The sequence below is a fragment of the Corvus hawaiiensis genome, chromosome Z (assembly GCF_020740725.1).
Source record: "Corvus hawaiiensis isolate bCorHaw1 chromosome Z, bCorHaw1.pri.cur, whole genome shotgun sequence".
In the NCBI taxonomy this organism is placed as follows: Eukaryota; Metazoa; Chordata; class Aves; order Passeriformes; family Corvidae; genus Corvus; species Corvus hawaiiensis.
Genome location: NC_063255.1, coordinates 59,233,378 through 59,246,124, shown reverse-complemented (window position 1 = coordinate 59,246,124; position 12,747 = coordinate 59,233,378). Strand labels below are relative to the sequence as shown.

Below are 12,747 nucleotides of genomic sequence, written 5' to 3'. Positions count from 1 at the left end.
GCTGACTGGGGGGAGGGGGGGAGGGTGTGAGGCAAAAAAACCAAGAAAGTGAACTACAGTATTTTGAGAACCTCCAAAAATACTGTAGGGTAGGAGGTGAATTTACCTGCTTCCCACAAAAATTTACAAAACTTTCCACACTTCAACTTAGCCCAGCCCACCAAACTGTTATGATCAGACATCAGAAGAATCAGAAGCAGATGGAGAATTGCAAAGCTCACTGGTTTAACAGTGAAGGCCAACTGGGGGAGCATGAAACAACTTATGTTTTATCTGGCCACACACAGGAATAAGAGCTTTTGTTTTCTTTGTTTATAAAATAAATCTCATTTCATTACAGCTGATACTACAATTCATTGCAAAAGACATAATCATCCCCTCCAAAAACCTAACCAAGCTGCTTCTCTATTCTGTGCATGTAATATTTATATAATACAAACAGGCATAGTAACAGCACCGATTTAAAGCAACACAAGTATCTGCAGTCAGCCTGCAGCTATTCTTATATTCTGAAAAAATGCATAAAGTAAAAGTTTTCATACATGTCTGCCGGATATCTGTACTTCCAAGATTAAAGCTCTTGGTTTAGAATCAAAATACCGGGGCTCACTAATACCATCCCCATTAAATTAGATGAAAAAAATCACTTCAGAAATACAAACATCTCTACTTAATATATGTTTCAGAAGAGAATGTGACAGAAACTGACAGTTGTCTCTTACTTCATACCATATTGTATTCTTCATAAGTGAATGGTAAACCAAGAATACCACTTTGTTACAGTGGTTTTACTGTTGTTACTTAAATTCTTATCTAACCATAAAGTTTATGTGGTACTTTGCAGTGGCAAACAGATAAGCATAAGGTTCTGTTTTTTCCATACTTTTAAGTTTAAAACTGACCTCAAAGTTAACTGTGGTATTCACAGACAAAACAAACCAAAACTAGGCCAAGCACATCAAAGGGCTATTGCTGCAGCAGAAAAATCCCAAACTCCCCCAGTGCAGACATCTGGAGTACACTTTTGGTACAAGCAACTTACGCCCAAGAACTATCAAGACTTTCCCAAGAATTATCAAGACTTTCCTGCAACTCTTATTCTAGAGGTATATTTAAATGAAATTTGGACACTGAAGTTTTTCCATCACTGGGGTTACTCCAAAAGACAAAAACAAAAATCTACTTGTACAGTTGCTGGAACTTTCCTACACTCCAACCAGAACAAAAATACTAAACACCAAAATTCAAGGCTTTTCAGCTCCAAGAACTTATTAAAAACCCCCAAACTTTACTGTTACACTAAACCCAAGGTTATCTTGTGTTTCCATTTCTCAAGAACAGTGTATGATTCTCAGCAAGGCAGATATTTACAAGTCTTTCTTTATGAGATAAAAGAACAACTGCTCTTAAGTGTGTGTTCCAAGTTGGACAGGCTGAACAGGAAAAATCAAATAGCCACATATTGGATATCTACATATTGGACTGACAAAACTAGTGTCTGAAAAAACACCTCTCCCCACTATTAAAAATTCTAGGGATGGAATCCTGAGATGTCATGCATGTCTAACCTCCTCAGGCTTGACTCACCTAACTGCATGCTATGGGCCAAATTCTGCAGATGTTTGAGTTGCTTCAGCAAGAAATGACAGATTTCAAGCATTAGTTTATATGGCCTAGTGCAGCAAATACACGCTTCACACTGCTTCACTCCATCACACTCCACACTTGCCAGTTTTCCACATCAGACAGAAGTTCACTGTCTAAATGTGGTTTGGAAAATAACATCCCAGGTTAACACTTGCTTACAAAACGTTGAGAGATTCAGGACTTACCATGGTGTATGGTTACTAGGCAGAGCATTAGTACAGGACTCAGTATCATGTCAGTACCTCTTTGAAGTCCTTCTAGAGGTGTTTGGGTTGCTTATTAACCCAAGCCTCAGCACACCTCCTTTGGCATGCAAAGCAAGACATGGGTGAAACAACATCACAGCCAACTCTTTAGAAGTGATTGGAAAATGAACTCTAGAGAGCTACCTACCAACATCACAAGAACCCCTATCAGAGATGGAAAAGTGTGAGACCAACTCTTGTTTGGTATCCAAGTAGATGGAGGTACATCCTAGTCTAACCAGCAGCACCTTGCTGCAGCATCTGGTGTAGCCAGCTGCTTTTCTCTGAGGCGTTAAACACTCATTTTAGCATGCCAAAGTAAGCACCTTCAGTTTAATCTTCAGATTATACCTCTGCTTCTCATGAGGAAAATAACCACACTTCCATATATTCTTTAAATGTTGCAAGACCACCTGCATTAGAGATTGTGAGGCACTGATGTGCAATACACACCAGGCAGAAACATGTCAAAGAACATTTTTTGCCTGTCCTTGCTTATTATGTATCCCTACTATCTTTTCATAGGCATACCCTTAATTCATTACCTGACAATTCATGCAAGATATGAGATTTGGCATAGATAATGAATATGAAAGTTATTAATAAGAACTGGTATTGCTCCTTGCAGTACATGCACTGCAAGATTAAGTACCATAACTCAAATCAACAAGACGCTACAAAAGAAAATAAAAACCCAAACAATTTAACAGAACAAAGAAAAGGCTTGCGTTGCACTTCTTATCTGAATAAACAACAACATGTTGTTGAATAAACAACAACACTGCTATTTTCCCATAGCATTGGTTCATTTCATGTCAAGAAATTACCTGCTGTTTCAGAAAATTCATCTGTATTACTCAAGAGGTTCCTTGGACTATACCTTTTTACCATATTTTAAGTTGGGGATTCAATTTGATGTCCTAGAGACCAATGACACATTGCTGTCTTTGAAACATCTAGAAAAGAATTAACTTCTGGAATTTAAACAAAATAAAAAATCCTAAAGAACACAACTTCAAGTTTCACTCTACACAGTTATCCTTAAAAATGCTTAATAAATGAAATGATTATTATAGTATTAACTATAGTCTTTACATTTCCTTGGATCACACTTCCATCACTGTAATCCTCTAATACTACAAGAGACTATCACAATTCCTTCTGGAAAAGGAGGAAAACAATTTTACAGACACGAAAACCAGAGAACCTTCACCGGCACTTGTTCTCATAGCCATCCTTGTACTGCAGTATTTTCACATGGCAAACAGTACGTACACAGCAAAGAAATATCAAGACCTGCTAACATTGGTCTACACTAAAAGATTGCAAAAAAACCTAGAATTTTTTAAATTAACTTAATTATCAGGAAAATCACCACTGGTTCAACTATCATCTAGTAAAATAAGTCTCACCTTTGGCCCATGAGATGATTTCTTCTTCACTTCAGAAAAAGACAGTGAGTTACTGGGAAGGCTGGGGAGATGAAGGCTCTGCCCTGAAGAAAACGATGTGCCATCTGACATTACCATCATCTGTCATAAGAGGGAAAGCATGTCAGTAAAACATTACCACCAACAACAGAGTCTCAACTGCCTAGCAAATCACATTGGTAGGAGAATAAAAGTCCAACATATCCATGTCAAACACATCTCAAGAGGGGATAGTTTAATGGAATCACACTGGTAATTAATTAATTTTCCCCAAGAGTCTGTTTTGCCCATGATATTAACCGGTAAGCAACCTCCCTGCCTGTGTCCTGACCCATGAACCTTCCCACCCTATCCTCTCCCCCTGCCCTGTTGAGGAGGCAGAGTGAGTTACCACGGTTAGCCAAGGTTAACCCGCCACAAAGATACACTGTAAAAACAGACTGAGGTTTTAAAGTAAAAGCAGTATGTCTCTAATTCCAGCTTTTAACTTCAAGCTTCTGCGTTATCTAGAGTACAATAAACTGGGTGGCTTGTAAGCAAGCAGACAGTTTGCTACTAAAAGGGTCTAGCTCCCTTTCTTGATTTTAAAGACTTAAGTACAAACAGATCATTTCCAGAAAGCACACGTAAATCAGCCATTACTGAGCAGTTACCTGACATGTAAAGATTAATCCTTCCATCTGTGGGAAACCCAGCTACCATCTTGTCTTCTGCTCCAGTGTTGCTGTGCCTGGATTTTATGATTCCTACCACAGCCATTCATTTATCTATTGTTTCAAAGCTCTAAATGCCAAAGACGGCTTTACCTGCTGTCTGACAAGCCCTGCAAAGCTGGAAAGAAAATGCAGAGCTCTGCACCTGCAAGGAAACATCCCTCTCTTCCCACAAGCTCACATGCACAAAGTGGTGCTGGTTTTGGGGATGCCATATGTGGTTACCCTTGCCTCTTCAGATGACCAAAACATCCTCCGACTCAGGGGATAGGAATGAGCTGACCCATCGCATGCCTCAAGCATACTACATTAAAAATACTGGGAAATCAAGGATGTAGATATGTATATTCAAATGCTACCTCTCCAAGTCAGGATGATATTTTATTGCCTACAGCTTCCTGAAAACAGGATTTCAATTTTAAAAAAAATCTAAAAAAATTATTTAAACACCACTCCAAATGCATCTTGTTGCAGACCACTTTGCTCAAAAGATACATGGTAACCTGGAGAATATTAAGAGACATATCTAGGTAACAAAAATTACTTTTTATCAGCCTGTTTTCAACACTGTAGCTAGATTCCAAAGGCGGAAGAAGAAGACAATTAAGCTGTTCTAAACCAGAGCCTGCCAAAAGCCAAAGTCTGAAAAATCACCTGTCCAAGAGCAACGACGTTCTTCTTGTAATCATGGCAATGTTGATTGCAATTAGGTATTGTGAATCACAATAAGTGATCCTTTTGCTGGAAAAATACTTTTTAATCTCAACTTGCCAAGGCCTTTGGTTGCATTAAACTCAGCTGTATAAAAGAGAAGGCACAAGCTCACAAAGAACAATCACCCAGAAGGAAAATCTATAGCCACATGTGCACACCATAAACCTGCACAACAGGTAAAGAAAGTGCATGTCTCCATCATTATTTTCTCTCATAGAGCACGTCAAATGGGTGTTAAATAATATTGTTCTTTAAGTGAAACTCTGCAGTATTTTTTAAAGCCACAAATTTTTAAGAACATATCATTTGCATAATACCAAACAGTCATTCAGAAAAAGCAAAGTTACCCATTAGTTACAGAGTTTAGGCAGAAATTTTATTGCCCAAAGTAGTTTTGTTCATACATTCATATGACAAAAAAGATGCATATCCATGTGGAAGAAAAATTTAGTCAGGAGAATCAGGGTTTTCCCTACCCTGAAATTAAAACCAAAGAAACAAAAACTTTGCCAAAATTCTTTCTCCTAATGTTGGAAGCTGCCATTTTCTCCCTGAAGCATAGAAGTCTGACTCACTGAAATAAACTCACTGAGGTTTAACCACTGCATAAATTTTCTTTTTAAAATTCAGAAGCATTGTAGTTTAGAAATATTTACATATTCATGATTGTACACAGGCATTCTTAGAAAGCTGACTATTTTTTAAAGTGCATGGACTTCTAAGATATCTGAGTTTCTGGCAAGTATTTGGACCATTAATAGTCTCCATATTACAGACTGTTTCAAAACAGGATCACAGTCTACAGAAAGATTTAGAGGGATGGAATGAACAGCGTTAGTACCATGTGAGGTCTGATTTGGTAAGTCCAGTTACACACAAGAGAAAATAAATCCTTCACTGGTTTTAGGAAACAAAATCTGGACATATCAAACCACGAACCCTACAAATTTCACAAACCCTATAAAAAAATACTACTGTAAATTCCAAATTTTTATGTGATTAACAATGCATGCAGTTAAGACTGGACTTCAGTTCAGACTACAGACTATACCACCTTTAAAGCTGACAAAAAGATGACAGGAGACCAAAAAGTCTCATGTAAAATTAACTCTTTGGTGCCTAGATAAAAACCACACACTTCTCTTTCAAACAGATCTCTGACAGGAAAAATTATATGCTCCTCATCAAAGTCCCCTATATAACAACAACAAAAAAATTACTTTGACCTCTCAAAGAAAGAAGTTAATATTAACACTAACTAACATCCAATATGTTTGTTTTCTTTGTCAAGATCATCTATGTAAAAAGTTCCTATATTACCAACACTTTTTTGAATTAAGATGTATTTCCATTTCGGCTAAATTTCGGAAAGTGACAACTACATATCCAGTTTAAGGTTATGGGAAGACGTCTGCTGACAGAATTACAGCAATTTCTGCAGTGGGTAACTGCCCTTTGTTCCCCCATTAGTCAAACACAGAATCACAGGCTGGCAGATGTACTTCCACCAGCTTTCAGAGTAAGTCCCTACTTTCACATTGCTTTTACCACACTGGAAACACATGCTGCTTCACTGTGGGCCTGTCTGTGTACGTGCCTCTATTAAGCCAAGGCTACACCAAAGATGGAAAAGTGGGAATGAGCATATCACAGCAAGACACTACTACTGCAGCAAGAAGAAAAGCTCACTGATCGCATAGCAATAACTCTCCAGCACAACCTACATGCACTTTTTTTACTTGTTTCCTCCTTCCTGCATTGCAAGTTTCCTGCTATCTTACAGCTGCCTAGAGATACACCTCAAGAGAAGGGGGACATGGCTGCAGCCCATACTTGATCCAGGCAGCCAGGGGCACCTGCAGCTGGTACTTGTCTGCACCCACAATGAATCACTTCAGGGACAAATCCTTTGGAACATGACTAATTCTTCTTCTCAGTCCCTTCTGAAATCAACAGGTCAGTGGGATCAGCCAGACTAGTGGAATAAGACATTAAGTACTGGTGTCAATGAAGCAAGGTGAGACAACAGTAGTCTTTAAACAAGTCAGTTTAGACAGCCATATAACCACACTCTGAATTCACAAACACGCAAAAAAATGAAGTTCTAGTTACAGTTTTTCTGCTCCCTCAAAGATTTTGCTTGACTATATCTAGCAGAGCAGAGATCTAGCTAACTGCAAAGCTTGTCTTTCATGGGGCAACAATGACTGTAATAGAATGTGTAAAAGTAGGGCATTAGTTGGGCTTGTTCACAAATATTTTAAGTGTTTTTATGAAGTGTGGATTAGGATACCTGGTACTGGATAAGCACTAGAAAGATGGCCAAGAGAGAACAGTTAGTTTCAGAGTTTAATACCAGGGTACATATAATACAGGAGCTGCAGAATAGGCTGTATGGAGAACCATGTCAAGGGAGGTGATTATCCTGCTCTACTCTGCACTGGCGTAGCCTCACCTTGAGTCCTATGTGCAGCTGTGGCACCTCAGTACAAGAAGGACATCATCAGACTACTAGAATGTGTCCAGAGGAGGGCAACCAGTGTGTTGGAAAGGCAGCTGACACCACTTGACTTGTTCAGAACATAAGGCTGAGGGATGACTCCACTGCAGCCTACAACTTCCTCGAGGGGGAGCTGCTGATCTCTCTCACATAATTTAACTGCTCTGCTGGTAGTGTATCTTCCCTCTAGCTCACCAAAAATTCACTTCACCAATCTTCAGCTGTTGAGCTTGTATTTAAAACCTTTGTCTACCAGTTGCTTTAAATGAAAGACAACTTCCAGGGCAAGGGCAAAGGAAAACCTACTTTTCCCCCCAAAACGGTGCATAGAGGAGAGCCACTGATATTCACGTTATTGGCTAGGAATAATCAACCTGAAGCGACCAGTCTCCACAACATTTGAGCTGCTGGCATCTTAGAACCATAGAATGGTTTGGGTTGGAAGGGACATTAAAGATCATCTTGTTCCAATCCCCCAGCTGTGGGGCAGGGACGCATTTCACTACATCAGGTTGCTCAAACTGCCATCCAAACTCCCAGCAACACGGCATCCACAACTTCTCTGGGCAACTTGTTCCAGCACTTCCCCACCACCACAGTAAATAATTTCTTCCTGATATCTGAACTTACTCTCTCTCAGTTTGAAGCCATTTTCCCTTATCCTAACAACACCTGCCCTTGTAATAAGTTTCTCTCAGGGTATTTCTAAGGGCATTCCAATTGCAAGACAAGTGAGTGCTATGGAAAGAAAAACTGCCATGCATTTAATTTATGTAGTTCAATCACTTCTGAATGGATCAGAGAACAACTGTGCACTACCAATAACCGTAATGTAATAAGGAACTCTCTTCCATTATTCCTATTCCAGCAATTTGGAGAAAATTATGAAACTGTAATACCTTGTAAATTGTAGTAGCTTGTACTAAACCTACTAACAATTGATTCTGAAGTCTCCTTAAAGAAAAAAAAAAATGGACATTTTGAAGACAACATTTATCTACCAATATATGCTTGACAACTTGGAGTACCCATGTACCCAACAAGAACAACTCACTTTCAAAACAAGATCTTGCTTTTCATGTCCTTATAACATGAAGAATGAGGAACAATCTTAAAATGTTCCATGAAAGCTGGTCTTCTTTAATTGCCTGTTTCTACAAATGCACACAACTGCAGGGTGCTGCACCGGGGCCAGGGCAACCTCTGGTACCAATCTAGGCTGTGGGATGAACAGATGGAGAGCAGACCTGCTGAGAAGGACTTGGAAGTGCTGGTGGAGGAGAGGCTGGACACAACCCAGCAACGAGCACTTACAGCCCAGAAAGCCAAATGTGTCCTGGGCTGCATCCAAAGCAGGGTGGGCAGCAGGGCCAGGGAGGGGATTCTGCCCCTCTGCTCTGCTCTGGTGAGACCCCACCTGCAGTGCTGCATCCAGCTCTGGGGTCCCCAGCACAGGAAGGACATGGACCTATTGGAGAGAGTATGGAAGAGGGCCACCAACATGATTAGAGGAATAGAGCACCTTTCCTACAAGTACAGGCTGAAAGAGTTGGGACTGTTTAGCCTGGAGAAGAGAAGCTTTGGGGACAGTTTATAGTAGCCTTTCAGTACCTAATGGAGGGCTACATGAGAACTGGAGGATGACTTTTTAGCAGGGACTGTTGCAATAGGAGAAGCGATAATCATTTTAACTTCAATATGGTAAATTTAGACTATCTATAGCAATGAATTTTTTTACAATGGTGAACCATGGAACACATTGTGCAGAAAGGTGGTGGATGCCCCACCCTTGGTCAGGTGTGTGAGGCTCTGAGCAGCATGATCTAGTTGGAGATGTCCCTGCCACAGCAGGGGAGTTGGACTCGATAACCTGTAACGGTTCCTTCCAACCCAAACTGCTCTGGGATCATGCCAAGCCTGATGCATAGGAGTCACAGATCTACCACCCCACACACGTATTTACACAGTCAGGAACTGTGTGAGCTGTCACAGGTCCAGACCAACACAATTGCCTTATTAATGCAAATTAGAGCTCCTACAGGTGAATGAGCCACTATCAAAAATCTGTTGCCTGTCTCCCAGTTTTTAATTTTCCTGAATGAAAGGAGGCCATCAATAAGCTGCAATAATCAGATCCACAGCAAGCTACCTGTTGCAGTTTCATTTACTGAGCTGCTCATCAAAGAACACCCTCATACAGCATATTCAGAACAGGCAGTGAGCTTTACCACAGTGTGCTGCAGAAAAATTCCAACAGCACTTTCAGTAAGAGCTACAAGATACATATTAAAATTCTGGGAAAAATGAACCATTACTACGGCATTTCGGCAGCACTCATCACAAATGGTACTCATCGTGCACCAGTAGCAGACAACTGGACCTCTTTGTGTAGCTCAGGGCTGCTGCACCCTGTGTCATTTTACAGTGAAGAACAGGTTCCTACACATCACTTCTTTCAACATTAAAGAGTGCATTTGAAATATGGGGGGAAAGTTGTAATGATTTTAAATGACCACAGCAACACTAATAGCTTAAGCCATGATGATAAAAAATCAGCATGGACCCCAGCACGAGCTATTGAACATGGGTATGTGGACCTTGTTTCAAAATTCCAGTGGGTAACACACTGCTAAGAAAAACCTAGCAGCAATACAAGTTCCATTAAGGCTGAAGTTCCAAAATATAAATCATTACCTAAAAAATACAGTCATCCCGAACAACTATTATTTATATTTAAACCAATATAAAAAAATTTGAAGTTATTTGCTTGAAAGTAAAGTAATATGTACTTTAAGAAAATTCAATTACTTAAATATGAAAAGCATAACATTAAAGATAATCTCTTCCCTAGAGCAGCATTATACCTAAGGTTGGTTCTGGGAAGAAGCCAACTATTCCAACTGACACAGAGGAATTTGCCAGGAAAGAGGGAGGATGCAGAAAAGAGGGAAATCCCCGTGATTTCATCTTCATTACATGGATTATGAGCACAGGTTTTAGAACTGGCACTATGCAGACATCTCAACTGACTGAAAAGACATTTCTCAAACCATTAAGCAATAAAACCACAAAGATAAGAAAAAACCCTCAAACAGCAGAATGCAGTGGGTTTTGGCAAAACCTACATTTTTACCTTGATAATTTTCTCTAAAATTGCACTTCACTCAGAATAATTCTTTGTCTCTCTGACTCATTAACAGATTAACTGTCTTTAAGGAATGAGCTGTCTTGTTACAGAAGCAGTGCTCTTGTATTTCCTAATGAATTTTACAGAAAGCAATAGTAAAGGACACATCTGTCATGAAATAGAATCATTACTACTCCAAAAGTGACCTATTTCTTGCATCCTCTAAACATGAAACCTCAAGCCATTAACAGCCATTTGCATTTGTGATAAAGCAGTGAATGTTACTATTTTTGCCCACAGTGGTAACTGCTCTCTAAGAGGTAGAGAAAAGATTTTTCCTTTTAGGAAAGAAAATTCAGCTATTTAATGTTGTCTATATACTCCTGGATTAAACAACCAATTTTGAGCCTCCTGCCAAAAAGGTGGAAATGTTTAATTTCCAATTAAATTTCCAAAACAACACAAACATTTTTATTTAAGTATTTGCAGCTATGAGAGTATCAACATGCTATCTTAATGTAGACTGAAAATATTTTCACTACTTTTTACTGCAAGAATTGAAATTAGGTTATTTGTGATATCATATTCAAACAAGTGACACCTGAGCAAATCTTTTTTTCCAGTGGCAAAATTTAATTCTAAGATATTAGGCAGCTGTCATTCAGCATCTTCAAAATTAATTTATTTCTACTAGCTCATTAAACAGAGTAGGTGTAATTTTCAATTTTTTCTTGCAATTGAAAAACATGCAAGCCAAAAAAGCAATAGAACCAGTGCTACTGACAATATAAAATACATAAATGGAATCAGACCCTGTTTGCAAGTGTTTTCTGTGGGATTCAACATTCAAAATCTACTTCTTCAAATTTGAAGGTTTCTCTTAATGACTATAATTTCCCAGTGTCATCTCTCTCTTCTGAAATCCATATTCAGCAATCAGAGTGCCATCTCTTTTTCCTCAGGGTCTCTCTCATGTTTTAAGGCTGAAACTGATCACAAAACGTAACTGAAAAATCTAGGTAGGAATGACCACATAAGGGTCAATGCTTACTGGTGTTTGCATGATCAAAACTTCATTCCTACTGTACTTACTCAAGCATAATTTCGTGCTGTGCCTAGACAATGAGCTGTGTAGGAGACTGCATGTATACAGTTCTGTCACTACCAGTAGCTTGATGACTTGCTTTGGTAAGACACAGATCAACTAAAAGTCACCATCTGTATCCAGGGTATCCTCGGGGATTTCAAGCAACAGATTGCTAATTCACATGAGTATACATGTATACCTGGTATACAGATGATGAGATACTACACTGAGTAAATGGTGCAAAAAACTCTCAGGGGCAGCATTTCCACAGCAAACCTTTGTAAAAGGAATGTCATTCAGAATATGTGTGTGTATATATATATAGACATAAAGATATAGAACATAAACAATGCATGGTTTGGTTGAATTTGTCTAGTGTACTCTTGAAAATGTTTTATTTCTTCTGTAAACATCTCCTTTTTTAATTACAAGAATAGGCTAACTGAAAACAGGTGAATGGTAGAGATGGATTTGAGCATAACTAAACCTTTTCAAGGCGCTGTGGGAAGTTCAGTGGAGAAAATATATTTCTGAAAGTGGAAGGCTATATCCAACTGGCAAAGTTTAAGACTGAACCCAAAGTTTCTATTTACCTTCCTGATTAGAGAATCTCTGAAGCCAAATCAAATCCTTCTTCTAAGGGCTGAAAATGTAAAAGTCTCTTGGAAAAGAAATCAGCAAGTTGGTGACCTCCTAATAATGAAGACTGACTGCACATGTATGCTTCAATTCTGGTGATATCAAATAAAATGCTACAATACAAATATTCCACAGAGCTAATCTACATGATTGGTACCACCCTAAATGTCCTGTTTGCCTTAACTAAAGTGGCCACAATGGCACTGCAAAGGCATACTACACCTGAGTTCTGACCTTCTAATTACTTGTGATGTCCCAGTGTTACACTCTCAGTGAGCTACAGCATAGCCAGTATCCCTCACTGGACACAAAGGACGGAGAAGGGTAACAAAACTTTCTTATCCTGAAAGACAGAAGAACTAGTTAATGTTTGGGCTGCCACAAGATATGTGTGGGGGAAAAGGGGCATTGAGAGCATCCAAGAGATAATTCAAGGAATCTGCAGCAAAAGACAAACACAGCGGCAAGCCTATACTGAATATGGCAGCATGCAGGTACCAGGTGAGCCTGCACTTCTCCCTCCAGAAGGACATACTATTTGTAATATGCATATGCTTATGCAAATGAGAAATAAGCATGTTTTGTAGTTCACGCCAGTCAGTTCATGAGATATGTGGAGAAAAACCAATCAGATCTGGGTTTTGA

The 12,747-nt window shown here is 39.2% G+C and overlaps 1 protein-coding gene across 1 annotated transcript in view; it reads right to left on the bottom strand.

Annotated features, from left to right (window-relative positions):
- Window positions 1-12,747, bottom strand: part of MLLT3 (MLLT3 super elongation complex subunit) — a 121,696-nt gene that overhangs the window by 41,749 nt on the left and 67,200 nt on the right. The window contains exon 5 of the mRNA XM_048292211.1: window positions 3,305-3,424. Coding sequence (XP_048148168.1) covers window positions 3,305-3,424 — 120 coding nt within the window. The remainder of the gene's footprint in view (window positions 1-3,304; window positions 3,425-12,747) is intronic.